Consider the following 16,496-nt stretch of genomic DNA (forward strand, 5'->3'; position numbering starts at 1 on the left):
CTGCTGAGAGACGCACACAACAGACAGCCGTAGCCGCTCAACCACCGTGTCTGGGCTACGTGTACTGTACCGTTTACTTCGGCCAAGGTCAACACACAAGTGCTACCTGACCGCCAGGGTATGGAAAGGCAGCCCGTTAAAAACGATGTTAAAAAGTGCGTTAACAGACATTTAAACCTTATCGTGTCGATATAAAAGTGGTTAAAGATTTATGACAATACAAAATGGAAGGAGCAAAGTGAGGACACCAAGCCAAAAATAGTGTAAATCTAAGCGAGGAGATCATTAATAAAATGAAATAAAAAGGGGTCAAAGGAGTAAATCTAATCTAACATTAAATTAAGTTCCTTCATATGAGTGAAGTGAAGGTTGTCTGGTAATTCCATGAAAGCCTCTGTAGCCTGAACCGGTCTCGTCTAGCCTGGATGAGGACGAAGATGAAGATGACGATATGCCCTGGGGTTCTAAAAGCACTAATAACAATAGCTGTACACCCCAGCACACACCAGACAGCTCAACACTAAAGCACAAATCCTGGATTCACAGTAATATCCTGGGTTCAAAAGGCTGAATCTGGTGGGTAAAGCAGATCTACGTTCCCAGTCCTTCTAAATATTAACTCAGGGTTCTCATCCCGACAGCTCAATGTGGGCCACTCACATTGTGTTTAATGGGGAGCATTAGAAATGGTTGAACAGATAGAAGAAATTGATTTTATTGTCTCGGGGCGATGACAGGCAGGAGAACGCAGGACGCCACACGCCTCAGATGTAGAAAGACCGTGAGACTGGCTCAGCATTGTTTCCACACCACCAGAAGAGTGCTCTCTTCTGATTGGTCTGCATCCCACCATATTAAATACAGGGTTAATGTTTAATGAGTGCACCCTACACACATGTTATAGGTTTGAGCAGCAGCTCCAGTGGAAGTGAGGAAAGGTGAAATCATCGCAGCCAAGGCTCATCCCAGCTGTAGTAAATTTGGTGACAGCCCAGACAAAACATGATGCTTTATGATAGCATGGTGCGTGTGAATACACAGCAGTAGATTCATATGCTTCTGATTAGTGGAAAGATTCAGGTTTAAATTGTTACCCCATGATCAATTGAACGGAATGCTCTCACTGAAGCCTTTGATGTTAGCTCAATGATAGCTCCTTGAAGTATGGTACCCCCATCACCATCAACACCTCCACCACCACCGGCACCAATACTACCAACACCTCACTCACAACCACCACCAGGCACCAAAACCACCACATCCACCTCCTCCATCTCCTCCTCGAACACCAACATACATCTCCATTTATAAAATATGGAACACTTCTACTTGGCATGGAGGGACGTCCATGCGTATATATGGAACAAAGCTCTAGGCCAAATTCCATGCCGTGCATCATCCTATGTGACAATCATTAAGCAACCTTCTATGCCTCCATCTCATTGCACCATGAACACATTCAAAGAACGACACGTAACATTGATAAAATGACAACTGTTATGTTTAGGATCGATGCACCGCCTCTATTAAGGTGGGGGGAGGTCATGACACCAGGGACTTAAGGGCTTGTTTTCACACCAGGACCCGGGCAGAGATCAGAGGGTTTACGATGACTCAGATCAGAGCCCTAATGGCCATACAGTCAAGGGATATCAGACGCTTGGCCTGTTGATGAATCACTGGAGACGGCTATACATATTATCAACACATGCCAATAGAGATATTACACGTGTTTAGCACAGACTCATTTGGAGGTTCTTATGGAAAAAGAAGTGCGCAGATCATAAATGATCATAAAACAGGGGGCCGTATTCAACAGAGAAGGAACAAATAATGCAGGGACAGTAAACACGTGTTGACCTTCAACTCACCATTCGTTGGACAGCAGCGTGGGAGAGTCGTTCTGGGCAATGTGATATAAGGCACTCATGGCATTCATATTGAACAATGGCGGCTTGCGTTCCGCTAGAGAATGGGAAGAGATGGACAAAGAGAGAAATAGAGAGAGCTGTTACAGAGAATAGTGATGCAGACCATCTTTACACCTTGTTTGTTCTGCAAACAGGACAGGGCTGGTCAACCAGGAGGTTCATTTTCCACTTCTCCAAAATTGCTACCACAACTAAATTCATTAAAAGTTGAATAATTGATTCATCATCATTTCTAAGGTTAATTTGTTTGTCAACTACAAACATAGCTGGTGGACTGACTGTTATTTTTCAGGGTTGTCAGTCAAATGAAATCAAAGTGTGGTACAACGTGGTTATGTTGACATTAACTCACCAAGTTCTATGCAGGTGATCCCAAGGGACCAGATGTCCACCTTCCCCTCGTATTGACCTTCATCCATGGCTAGGATCACTTCAGGAGCCATCCTGGAGACAAAGACACTGTCCTATTAGAGCATTCAGGCAATAAAGGACTATTAACATCATCAATTATTGTTGCTTTGTTGTGATGTTATTTTCCTTGAACTGAAACATTGATTATCGTCATCGCTTGCACAATGCAAAGATATCAGAGATCAAGCACAACCAAGGTGAAAATGTAAAAAAGTGGGAACCCCGATATTGTGTTCTGAACCAGTAAGGGTTCCTAGTATGAAGTGTGAACCATGTAATTGTGTCCTGTACCAGTAAGGGGGCCCAAGTATGAAGTATAAATCTGGTTATTGTGTCCTGTACCAGTATGGGGCTCCTAGTATGAAGTGTGAACCATGTTATTGTGTCCTGTACCAGTAGGGGGCTCCTAGTATGAAGTGTGAAACATGTTATTGTGTCCTGTACCAGTATGGGGCTCCTAGTATGAAGTGTCAATCAGATTATAGTGTCCTGTACCAGTAGGGGGTTCCTAGTATGAAGTGTAAATCAGGTTATTGTGTCCCGTACCAGTATGGGGTTCCTAGTATGAAGTGTAAATCAGGTTATTGTGTCCCGTACCAGTATGGGGTTCCTACGAAGGAGTTGGCAGGGGAGGCGATGGATGCGGACCCAAAGTCAGCCAGTTTCACCTGACCCAACTCCGTCAGCAGGATGTTACCGGCCTTCACATCTCTGCACCGCGAGGGAGCACACAGGCAGCACAGGTTAGGACTCAGTAGACATTAAGGTGCACCTCTGTAGCAGCGCTCTCATGATGCAAAGACATAGAGTCAACCACGGGTGTATGCGTATTGAGCTCGGGGTTAAGGACATTTAGGAGCAACGCGTAAAGAATAAGCACTTTTTCCTGATTTGTGATACCTTTCACACCCAAGATTTTCAAATTTTCCGCATAAATGACATGACCAAGTCCATAAGAGGACAATATTAAAGAATATGTTAAGAGCGGGAAGGAAATCATCCTTAAAGCAATAGACACACCAAGTAAATAGAGATACGTTGTCTCCTTGGTATTTTTATAGCAAGGACACATATTTTTTTCCCCTTCCGACACTGTGCCAATATAATAGAAAAACCTCCTGTGCAGACATCAGGGATGGGCAACTTTCATGATAAAGAGGGCCACATTTTTCATCATAACCATCAGAGGGCCACATGACTGCGCACTTCAACTAAACGTAAGATGAGAGAAGCTACAAAATTTTGAATTTGGTAAATTTGATTACCTGTATTCTGGTGCATTTTGGGTATGGCCACTACCTAAAAAATCTTCCAGAATCATAACTCATGTACGGTATGTTAATTGAACCAACATACATTAATTTCGTGTTTTCCATGCTCAAACAGCCACATGAATGGTTAGTATTTTCATCAGTGCAAAGGTCTCACATACATCATCATTCAATGATGTCACAAAACTGAAAAACAGTGGCCCAACATTAAGTGCAACAACTCTTGTTGCACTTAACTCGATAATTTTTTTTACTGATTACACTTTTTTTTTTTTTTTTTATTATGTGCGGGCCTGACTGAGCGAGGATGTGGGCTGCCAGTTGACCATCCCTGGCATACATACTTGGCAATAAAGCTATCTTTGATAGCTGGTAAAACAAATTAAACCATTCATTTTTATATCTAATGGGTCGTCAACATTAATGAAAACGTCGTCATCTATGATAAAGATCGGTTGTAAATCACTCAGTATTGCATGGAATGGAGCCGTGTGACAGATTTTTACAACGGAATTAGAATAGAGGGCTATAAACTCTGGGCTGTTGTCCGTCTTTGACCCATGTTATGTTCTTCACATTTATATTCCTATTGGGACACAAAGGTAGGATACCTCACCTGTGAATCATATTATGGGAATGTAGGTAAGCCAGTCCTAGCAAGGCACCATGGGTAATGGCGGCAATCTCAACCTCTTGGAGTGGTTTCTTGTGAACTATTGGGAGAAGACGGAAAATCCAGTGAAGATTGTCGGAATGACTTGCTGTCAAAAGGCAGTACATCTTTTGTGAGTTTGTTTTCCCAAAATGCTGTGGTTGGGCGTCAACACGTGTTACAGTGCGACTACTATATTCATTTAGCTTCGACAATATATTTGCTATTTGCTAAAATAGCAGTGATTTGAAACTGTGGTGGACAGCAGGAACATAGCATGAGCTGATAAAGCTTAAAAATAAAAGACAATCTCTTTAGATCTCCATTATACTCATGCAATGACCTATAACATTGACTTGCGTGGGCAGGTCAATAGCAGAGGTTGAAACCCAAAGCGAAAGATCCATAGGATATTTTAAGCTGACTCATATCGGAAGGTTTAGAGTCTAGGATGAACACCATCAGCACGACCATGTTTTATAATGTGCATCTCTATTATCAGATACGGTTGAAGGGAAGGGAATACATCTGGTCTACAGTACAATCTGTATATATTCAATATATAGATTATAATTTCATGTTCAATGCTTATGTGTGTGTGTGTGTGTGTGTGTGTGTGTGTGTGTGTGTGTGTGTGTGTGTGTGTGTGTGTGTGTGTGTGTGTGTGTGTGTGTGTGTGTGTGTACCCTCTAGCAGATCTGATGCGGAGCCGAGGCAGTACTCCATCACCAGCTGTGAAGATAGGTACACAACATTGATAACCAGATCCTCACAAGATTACATTTATTAAGATTATTGCAAAGCTAACGAACGCAAACACCAAATGCAGAGATAAATGCATCAATATTTTTTTTTGTAACTGTATGAGATATGAGGAAAACGAAACGGGATATGATGGATAAATTATGAAAAGTAAAAAAAATATCGAAAGTAGAATAGAAAGAGTAAGTAGTGTGAATGCTGCAGTGAGATGGGAGCGATGACCGATGTATACAGCAGTAACACCTATATTAAGGGAGGGGGTGGGAGAGAGACTATCCGGAAGTACCCAGGCAGTGTTGTCCTTTAGGTAGCATCCTTTGTACTCAATGGTGTTTGGGTGGCGTAGCTGCTCCAAGAACTTCACCTCCTTTATGATGTCCTGCCACTTCTGAAGACACAAAACACATCAGATGCAATTACATAATTATGTTGTATACCAGTTTTCTATCATTCAACTAATCTTGTACAGAGTGATGGCTTTCCACCATGGTCATGGTGATCATAATATTTAATATTTTACAATGCGTGCGCGTGTGCGTGCGTGCGTGCGTGTGTGTGTGTGTGCTTCTCACTTCAGTAGTCTGTTTTCCATTGTAGGACATCTTCTTGATGGCCACCACCTCATTGGAGTAGGAGTTTCGGGCCTGATGGAGAAGAGAGGGGTCAAACTCAAACACAGGGCAATGAACACTTCCATGAACATCTGCCCTCAGAACAACCCCTGCACCTTTAACCTTTTCTATTGAGTTCATCAATAAAACCGGACACTATCTCGCTAGGAAAGTATTCAAGGAAAATGGGTCATAAATTAATACTGCATATCACAATGAGCAATGCTGTGTCCAATGCCTTCAAATTTTAGATATTGTTTGAATAATATATTGTAAGAGTATATCTGTACTTTGATAAATACAATGTTAATTCATCCACAATTTTGAATTCATATGTAGGCAGTTTGTACGCACCCAGATGCATAATTAATAAGCAAGTACTTTTTTTTTTTTTTGAGGGAAAATGCAGAATACACTGGCAAATCATTTCCACAGAACATATATTTGCTCAATCATTAATCATGGGGGACTAGACGTCGTAAAGTAAAAAAAGCAATCTGCCGCTAAAGCAGTAAAACAAAATAGGCTTTTGCTGTGGAGCCGCACATTGAAAGTTAAGCAGTGACCCTGAACACCGCAGACTGCTAGCAAATTAGAGCTGGCTCGTCGTAGCTACTGTGGAGGCTTGAGCTGCTTTACTTTATCCAGAGCCCCCCTTGTTAAACCTGCAGTGTTAACCCTGAGGGCATATGGCCTCAGGGTTAGCAGCGATGCAGCTTAACGCTAACCCACGTCCACGTCCACCCCACAAATGGGAATTTCATGTCGGGAATCAAATGGAATTACGGCCCCAAAGAGCAACAGAGATCTCCCATCACATGCAATGCCCTGTTCAGCCTAAGGACCAGCCTGTCATTATGGGTTGGCTATTCCCAGCGCTGGAATGTGCGGATGGGCTGACTAGGATATCACGCATTGTGTCTTGAAATATTGAAGTGCAGTTAGGGCTTGGGGGGGTATGTGGATGATTACAGAGGGTTAATTGATTCAACACTGCTCTGATGTTTGATGTGAGCTCTACTGCAGACACATTTGTAAAACCGACTTCTCCCCTCAAAATAATAACTGTTTCCTGCTAAGGGGCTCACTGTATGCGGTGCACTGCAGTGCATCTGTCTTATTTGCCATGAAATGCAAATTAATTAACAGCTAACTCATATGAACTCACAAATCTATACTTTTGCTTTTTACCTTGAGTGCTCCCACTCCCATTTAACCTTCTCTTTAAACTCTGAACTCAAACATTTGACTTGCGTATAATTACCATTCCACAACCAAAACACAATTCATTCGTCAACAAATGTGTGTCTCTGTCCCCTGTTAAACACAGATCTACGAGATGAATACACAACAAATGTTAAATAATGAAACTTCAACTTAACAGCACGTAGTCATTAGCAATGACACCTTTGATGTGACACAAAAGTAAAACTGAAACCTTGTTAATAACAATGGTTATGTTTAAATAATTCAAGAAGAGGGTCAGGACAAACATAGCATCCCTAATTATTTCCAGTATTTTAAATATTCATGATTTATGAGTCAACTTTGGTCTGAACCTAGCACACAGTACATGTGTATGTCCTAGCTGTAGCTGGCTCACTAGCATGCAGCACATGTGTATGTCCTAGCTGTAGCTGGCTCACTAGCATGCAGCACATGTGTATGTCCTAGCTGTAGCTGGCTCACTCACTAGCATACAGAACATGTGTATGTCCAAGCTGTAGCTGGCTCACCAGCATATAGCCCATGTGTATTTCCTAACTGTAGCTGGCTCACTAGCATGCAGCACATGTGTAGGTCATAGCCTAAGCTGGCTCACTCGCATACAGTATGTGTAGGTCCTCGCTGAAGCTAACTCACTAGCATGCATACATTTGTGTGTAGCTAACAGCGTAGACAGTAGAAGTGTGTCAGCGAGCAGATAGGACATGTGCATCATCATCTTCAAGGGCTAAATACTGGACCAAATGAACTACACCAGCTTGACGCAAGGGCTACGTGTGTGTGTGTGTGTGTGTGTGTGTGTGTGTGTGTGTGTGTGTGTGTGTGTGTGTGTGTGTGTGTGTGTGTGTGTGTGTGTGTGTGTGTGTGTGTGTGTGTGTGTGTGTGTGTGTGTCAAACGATAGATGAGAAAAGTAGTGCCCTGCCAGCCTACTAAATCCTGCCCCCTCTATTGCCAGCTTCTCTCCCCCCACCACTATGAGAACAGCTGTCCTTGGGAGGAGGAGTAGAGGCTTAACACCCAGTCTTGCATCTGGCCATGCTGAGAAAGGGGTGTGCATGTGTTATGTGAGAGAGGAGCGGAGGGGAGAGGAGAGGAGGGAGGAGTTTATTTGAGATACTGGACATTTTATAGTACTTCACATTTGACTATATATTTAGTATTCTAATATTTGATATGAATATATATTTTGGATTTAACATTTTATGTTTTGACCTCCACATTTTTCAACTGCTTTAGCCGTTTTACCATTTGTTTTTCATGGCAATAAAGCTTGTTTTGTTTTGAATTTGTGTGTGTGTGTGTGTGTGTGTGTGTGTGTGTGTGTGTGTGTGTGTGTGTGTGTGTGTGTGTGTGTGTGTGTGTGTGTGTGTGTGTGTGTGTGTGTGTGTGTGTGTGTGTGTGTGTCACACACACACACGCACACAGTGACAGAGACAGAGACAGAGACAGAGACAGAGATTAAGAGGGTTGAGAGGGGTGAAGAGTAAAGTGCAGCAAGGTGAGAGGAAGTGTAGATAGGGGTCAAGAGAAAGCATGTCAGGGGTAGTCTGTGGGAGAGAAGACAAGGATCGGACGAGATAAGCTCCTCAGTCTCTAGCGCTCTATTTATTGCCATGATGTTCTTCATCACCCTCTCAAGCAACACTACCAAAGGACAGAGATTCTTGTTTAAAAGCGTAAAACATGCCTGTATTTCCAGTCCAACATCTGGCTTTGGCTCATTAGGACAACGCAGACGTATAGTGAATAAGTGAAATCAGCTGTCTCATTGCATGAGTGCTGCAAAGTGAAGGCAGGAATTTTAATTTCTGAACACAGAATGTTCCACTGATGTGCCCTTTCCCCCGGCACTGGAGTCAAAGGGGCGATGAGTAATTAGCGATGAAAGGAATAAGAAACGCAATGGTGAGAGCAGATCTGTATTCATAATAAATAATCATGATAATATCCTTTCCCAATTGTGACTCACACTTGTCTCACTCATTTATTTCTAATTTGATTAAAATCTGAAACAAGAGCCATTCAGTTGCATGACTAATTACTAGGGAGAGCGTTGCATGTACTTCCTGATTTCTAGACCTAGCACACTCAATGGCTATATGGCTGCTGTTGAGGTAATCAACTCACCAGACCACCAGACCACCAAAACATCAGACTAGATGTTTTGGTTAATATTTGAATTCCAGTTCATTTCCATCATTTCCATTTTATACACTTTCTCTTTTCCATTTTCTGATCGGAAACTCTAAACCTTTGGCATTTTATTTCATAGCCTTTTCATTCAGGCCTTTAGAGACTAGCATGTAGTTCCTTTAATGATATTAATGTGGTTCACTGAGAGCCTAACATGTAGTTCCTCTAAAGAGCTTTAGGTTGTCACAATAGAGACCAGAATGAAGTTCCTTCTTAGGAACTTGAGTTGGTTTACTGCTGAGCCTTGCATGTAGTTCCTCTAGTCATCATTCTAAATCAACGGGAAAAATGTGATTTCATTCTCATAATACAATTCCAATAATATTTTTCTTTAGCCTGTTCTGCCCCGGCAGTATTTTGGTTTTTTTCGCCTATACACATACCCAAATACCTTCTACATCATGCCAACTACACCTGGAAGAAATTTTGGAGTTCTAGGCCTAAACCTTGGGGAGTTAATGGAGTTTTTATGGTGTGTTGTCACTGGCGGCACAAACCTCTCCAAAATGTCTCCAAATGGCCAAATTGTGCCAAATGCATTTACTCTACTTCTGTGACACTGGAAACATTACTGAAGCATTTTGGTGACTATAAAACCTTTCTCCATGATTCAAAACATAATTTTTTCACACACTCATTTGATATGGCCATATTGAGATATTGGCCATATCATGAAAATATGACAAGAACTAAATATGAACAATATATGCGCAAAATATGCGCAAAGTGAGTTGTCTGCCGTGTTGACGCAGCTTTATATCTCGGCTCATACGTATCACACCTGGACACGCCTGGCAGCGTTGGAAAGGTAAACTCATTGGCTAGAAGCCCAAGTGATTGATATATCAATAGCCAATACGCTGTCCCTATACTAAAGCCGCGAAACAAAGTAAACAAAGCCCATTGGCCCTTCGAACTGGGAGCGCTCCATCTACTTCACGGGCTGTACCGGGGTGAAAACTGAACAGAAAAAGACGGGAACACTTTTATTTTGTAGCCAGCAAAGTGATGAAAACAAGCATATCCAACAACTGCATACTGGAGCTAGAGAAAATATCGATACGGCTGCGAACGTCTGGTTGTTAGTTGACGAACAAAGTTTGGAGATGGTAAACAAATGGACTTTACACGACGATATTCACAAGCTGGAATAATTTTATGAAAAACCATTTGGATGCTTTTGATCAGTGGATTCTCACGGACAATTGGAACATAAATAATTGAGGAATGGACACATATTACGGTTCTCAGATTGCTTCAAAGGTAGGGAGTCACTCAGTTTTTTGGCATTTCCGGTTTACCATGCTGGTAAATATCAATATTTATGGTTTTGTGCTCATGATTTATAGAAAAAAACAACCGGATGAATAAATTGTGGAGATTCTACCCTTTCTAACGACGTATAGAATGTCTGTAATGATGAAAGTTGAAGCGGGTTATGTCGCTCCGTAGTGGAAACATATCGTCAACAAACCGAATCGCCCACCGGTGGGCGATTGGGTCTTAAGAGGTTAGATTCGGTTTAGATCTAAATGGCTAGTTAATCTCTATATTAAGTACTTTTGAGGTCCTGTTTGGCAGTTCTATCGCATTAAGAAGTTATTAAGGTTTGAATATTAATGCATTTTGGCCATAGACTGTTACCCTGAATGTGCTAAATATGTATCGTTACTGCTGCTGGTTGAATACATTTTGAAATGTGCAAATCTACAACCTCAATAGGTGCCGGACGCTACGCCTAACATCTTTACAGTTGATCATACAAATAAAATGGGTGAAGGCGACGCAGTGAAAAGGTTCCTCACAAAGTAGACCGCCCCGAAGCTCCCATGTCCAATCTCGTGCAGGTCGCAGAACACGTCCTGGGGGTCATCTTTGAAGAAGAGATCGGCCAGTTCAGGGTCCTTCACCGCCCCTTTCCGCGTCGACGACGGCATCATGGGATGCACGTGCGCTACGCAGCGAGGAGGGCGCTCACACACACACTGATGCTAGCACCACCGGACGTCCACGATGGCCACCATAGTTCCACCATTGGCCAGCTGGACCTGTGGGGAGAGAGAAGGACCATTACTCACACATCCAGAGAACAGCCTTCAACACACACAGGTCCCACACATGAAGTCATTGTCATAAACATACACAAACATGACACACAAAGGTAGATTAATACATTATCTATCTCTTTTTTCTCAAATGTAGCACTTTAGGTTGTTTGCGTATTTTAGTAATTTTATGAACCCGCATGATCCTTGAATTTCTGGGTTTTATCTGATTTAAAGACGCTTTGGACATCAACGTCAGCTAAATAAATGCCTTGTTATATAATGTGCATACATTCAATGTAATACAATACAATAGAAAATAATGAATTTAATACAATATATGTTAATTGTCATACCGAGTCAGATATTTGAGCCCTTCTAGAAAATGTGTATCTAGGCCTAGTGTCTACAGTCATCATGTCCATGTTTGCTGTGTTGTTTCAACAAGAAAACTAAACTAGACTGCTCCAGACAGCAGAATGCAATACACCAGACTCCAACAACCAAGAGAGAGAAAGATCCTACTAGTTGGACACCAAATGGATCTTTATTATAAAGAACCCACCTTTCCAGGTATACTGTATAAACACATATATGTTTTCAGTGTGTTAACTGTGTTGAGTGGAATCACAAAATGGTGGCCTTTTTTTTCAATAAACAGCTGACTGTCTGGCCCTGTTGCTCATGCAAGCAGAAAGTCACAGCATCCCTGTCCCTGCGACCCCCACCACACACTAAAGCTGAGTCATTCGTGCATCCTTTTTACGCATGCAGTTTCACAAACATGCATGCAAACACATACACAGTGGCCATAACACAGACACACTAAAGACCAATGGGCCACAGACAACACTACTAGGGTTAGCCTTACCACTGACAGACACACACACACACACACACACACACACACACACACACACACACACACACACACACACACACACACACACACACACACACACACACACACACACACACACACACACACACACACACACACTTCCTGTCCCAGTCTCAACCGTGAAACAACCGTGCACACAGGCCGGCCCCATGCAAGGCGGGCTGACGTATAGGCTGAGACAGTAAGACACATGGCCACACAGGCTCAGACACTAACCATCAGCATCATTCTGAGCCCCCTGCTCTTACAGCAAACCCAGCCATCATGCAGACCTCAAATACACCTTCCCCCCTGTCCTGCATACACAACAGCAGAGGAGAGCTGTGCTGCTGCACCTGGAGCCCCCCACCGCTGAAACGTAGTCCAAACACCCCTGATTCAAGAAGAAGTGACCCATAAGCGGGCAAGGTGTTCGACTGGCTGGAGGCGCACAATGACTTGTTCCTCTCTCCACTCTTTCAGTAGCTTTCAAAGTATTGCTGCTTGATAGGAATTTGTTCCCCTGGTGAATCATTCCTGGGACTGAGCAGAACAGGCCTTTACGGGCAACGCCCCGACGGCGATGTGGTCAGGTGGTCCAAGTACGGTGCTCTCGGATGCCATCATTTGGGTCTCGCAAACTTCATTTTCAAACGTCGGAAGTTGTTACAGCCATTTTGCTGCTTTATACTTTTAGCAGATTCCAGCATTTAAAATGATGATTGCTTACATTGAGACTCCATATCAAGAGGCAACAAGGAGGGGAGTTTTAAAACTGAACCAATTCTGTTGAATAGGACATGGGGGCATTATGAATAGGACACAAACATGAACTAGTTTGGCAAGTTTTAAACAGAGATGTTGGAGACTAAATCAGGTCTTGAATTGTTATCTATCCTCAAGCAGGCCTTTGTTCTGTTCAAACTTGCCGACCTGATCCTTGATGTATTATCTTCATCTAGGACACTTAAACAATAATACGAGGTGTTGTACGTATACACACACAAGGTACTCCGGTTGTGGGGCAGACCAGAACTGGATGAGCCGGTATAGAAAAAAGGTCTTACATTCAATACCACCCAAAATGTATTTCTCCCCTTCTCATAGGCTTGAAATCAAAAGTTACCCATTTGTTAAAATTAGACAAGGTTGCCTTGTATACCCATTGACATAATTATAAAAATCACACATGCAATGTGTTTAGCTTCCATGCATCTCCTGCTCCAGGCAGACATCAACAGATATTTGTTGCAAGTAGGTGCGAAGAAAAAGGTGGGAGGTTTCACAACTACAGTATAGTAAAGAATTGCCAAGCGCATGTACACATAGGCCTGCAGCTGGAATAAAACCTCGGTTCAATAAAAAAAAAATGATTTGTTCGTATGCGATCACATCAAGGGCATTCCATCAGCCTTGTGTTGGGGATGGTACAAGAGGTCACGTTCATCACAAATATTCAGAGAGAAAAAATATAAATGGGGTAAACACGGAAATCTGACAACTAAAACTGACAAATTGGGTCCATGATCTACTGGACCCAAGAATGAAAAAAAAATATTTGTTATATGTGTATCTGCTTGTTTGAACAGTTTGTTTGTCCCACAGTATATCTGATTGCATCAGCCTGTCTGTCTAGCTCTCCCGATGAGCTAAAATCAAATCAAGGAGAGGGGAACGTCGAAGAATAAGGCCCATCATAGTCGAGATGAACACATGAAGGTTCAACAGAGATACAATGATTTAATAGAGCCTAGAGGAAGTAGTAGTAAAGGATTTATACATACATATGAGAGCGAGAGAGAGCGTGAGACATGCAAGAGAGATTTCAGCATGCCTTTAAAAGCAAAAGGAAGAGCTGGATGAGTGAGGAATGTAGATAAAAATGGAGCAAACGAACAGAGTCACATGTTTCCTCTGGGGACTCACAGCGTACCGCTCTAAAGCCCCTCTCTGATGTGTGAGGTGATGTAATGTGGCATCAACAGGTTGTAAGGCTGGCACTACACAGAGATCCCAGCAAAGTGTGTGTGTGTGTGTGTGTGTGTGTGTGTGTGTGTGTGTGTGTGTGTGTGTGTGTGTGTGTGTGTGTGTGTGTGTGTGTGTGTGTGTGTGTGTGTGTGTGTCGCTATAACACCCATCCATATGTTGCCTTGAACCAATAGGAGGGTGTTATGGTGAGGGATCTGTTATAACAGATCCTATGGGATATTTTGATGGTCCACGGTTTTCATGGGCACAAAACACACCTCATCCATGCCTGTGCTTCCATCATTAATTAATGTCCACGAGCCCTGGTCGGAGGAAACCCATAAGGCTTGTGAACATTACAATCATCAAACCCACAAGGACAAATCAGATCACCAGACCAGCGTTTAGCTAGCGGTGGAAGTGGGGGGGACAGTACATGCACGATAACACACACATTGAGACATTTCTTGAATCTGAAGGAGGATCAAAACGAGAAAAAGATATAGACAGAAAATGAGAGAAAGAAGAGTGAGGCTAGAGGATGGTGGATATGTTCGGATAGCCAAGCCACGAACGATATGACTTAGAGAGAAGCATTTCTACGCATGCATACATAAGTCGTGCGCTGAGAGCAACGTGTTACAGTCAGATGGATGGAGCGGACAGTTCTCCTTCTCTCACTCTACTCTCTGGACACCACTGTGTGTGTGTGTGTGTGTGTGTGTGTGTGTGTGTGTGTGTGTGTGTTGTGTGTGTGTGTGTGTGTGTGTGTGTGTGTGTGTGTGTGTGTGTGTGTGTGTGTGTGTGTGTGTGTGTGTGTGTGTGTGTGGCATTAGAAGCTTATACCAGCATCCCCCCCTCCTCTCCCAGCTTTAGGCAGGAACATGAATTAGGAAGACATTGGGAGTCATATACTGTTCAGCATTAATCAAACATTAAAAAAATGTCTGAATCCTGCCAGAGTGAGTCACAAAGATCTGTGAAGAACTATATATCGGTACAAAAGAGGGAGAGAGAGAAATTATGTAATAATCTATTCCACACTACTGCTAGGATTTTACACAGACACACAGACAGAGAGAGCGATTAGAGCTCTGAGGCTGGGATTGCTGTGTGTGTTAGCATGTGTGTACGCACGTTTCCCTTGCCGAGATCCTGCCAAAACATTGTTTCAATATCATAAAGCCCTTACCTACATTGAGCTAGCATGTTAGAGAAAGGAAGAGTATTGGAATCTAAGACACACTGTGTGTGTGTGTGTGTGTGTGTGTGTGTGTGTGTGTGTGTGTGTGTGTGTGTGTGTGTGTGTGTGTGTGTGTGTGTGTGTGTGTGTGTGTGTGTGTGTGTGCTGTGTAAATAGGTCACCCTCATTATTAATACCATTCTATCGTCTGTCAGTATGTTATGTTATCAAAATGCCCCTAATGTGTTAGCGGTGATTCTCATAAACGGGCACTATAACTTTTCCGAACGGTAATGTGACTAAATAGGGCGACACAGGTAAAGTTCGTGCAAGCTCATAGAGGCACACACAATACATGAGAAAACAACTTGGGTGACCTAGGGTGGTCAGGTGACCTTGGGTGTCTTGAAAGGCGCCTCTAAATTAAATGTATTATTATTATTATTAACTTCATACAAAAGGAGAAAGCTATAAATTCATAAATAAAACAGATTAAGTCCATGCGCCGATCCGATGCCATCACGTGACGAGCCAATTTACTGTACAGACAGAGAACATCACAAACACCTGCACGTATTATGCTGCATTCATTAATGGTTGGAGGTTGAAAGTCGGAATGGGAAACGCGTCATCTCTGACCTACATGCGTCGAGCTACCAAGTCGGAAAACATGGATGCCCCACGCTTAGCTACAAGAATACAAATGTATATTCTTATCATTATAGATTATAAATGGAACTGATCTAGATATGAAGTGAACAAGCTATACATTGCTGTCATCGTAAGAAAACACTACAATAAGAAAAACTGCTATTAGTAGCTACAATGCTAGTAACATCAGCATCTAGCTGATACATACAGCTAGATCCTGTGTGTATTGGTATTTATTCAGAATAGGTATCGGGAAGGAAAAAATTATATCGGAACACCTCACACAAACACGTACACAAAAACCCATGTCAACGCTGAGCTATTGTTGTGACAATGGAACGCTGGCGGCGACCGGGCCATGCACCACTTGAAAAGCAGGTGGGGAGGTAACACACACGCACGCACACACGCACACACACTGTACAACATGTAGGAAACCAAGTGACCTCTGCATGAGCTGATTACTTCCTGGTTTAATATCGACATAAGTGCCACGCCACTACCCATCGCTTCCCCTCTGCCACGGTATCCAATGAGGGCCAGTCCTTCTGTTTATTACTTTCATCCCCGTCCCTCTTTCTCATCGGGCCAAGTGGCAGATTGGGTGTTGAGGGGAACCGCGTTCAATAATAAAAGAGGAGATGGAGAGGGTAGGGGTGGGGTGGGATAAAAATGTATTGTGCTGCCCGGCGAGTGTCCCTGAATGATTT

At 42.7% G+C, this 16,496-nt stretch overlaps 1 protein-coding gene across 1 annotated transcript in view; it reads right to left on the bottom strand.

The window, feature by feature from the left end:
- taok3a (TAO kinase 3a) overlaps positions 1-16,496 on the bottom strand; it is a 51,980-nt gene that overhangs the window by 19,043 nt on the left and 16,441 nt on the right. The window contains exons 2-9 of the mRNA XM_030359208.1: positions 10,865-11,107; positions 5,600-5,671; positions 5,314-5,415; positions 4,952-4,997; positions 4,230-4,326; positions 2,940-3,053; positions 2,284-2,375; positions 1,872-1,965 (exon numbers count right to left, since the gene is read on the bottom strand). Coding sequence (XP_030215068.1) covers positions 1,872-1,965; positions 2,284-2,375; positions 2,940-3,053; positions 4,230-4,326; positions 4,952-4,997; positions 5,314-5,415; positions 5,600-5,671; positions 10,865-10,999 — 752 coding nt within the window. The 5' untranslated portion in view covers positions 11,000-11,107. The remainder of the gene's footprint in view (positions 1-1,871; positions 1,966-2,283; positions 2,376-2,939; positions 3,054-4,229; positions 4,327-4,951; positions 4,998-5,313; positions 5,416-5,599; positions 5,672-10,864; positions 11,108-16,496) is intronic.

The sequence above is a fragment of the Gadus morhua genome, chromosome 6 (assembly GCF_902167405.1).
Source record: "Gadus morhua chromosome 6, gadMor3.0, whole genome shotgun sequence".
In the NCBI taxonomy this organism is placed as follows: domain Eukaryota; kingdom Metazoa; phylum Chordata; class Actinopteri; order Gadiformes; family Gadidae; genus Gadus; species Gadus morhua.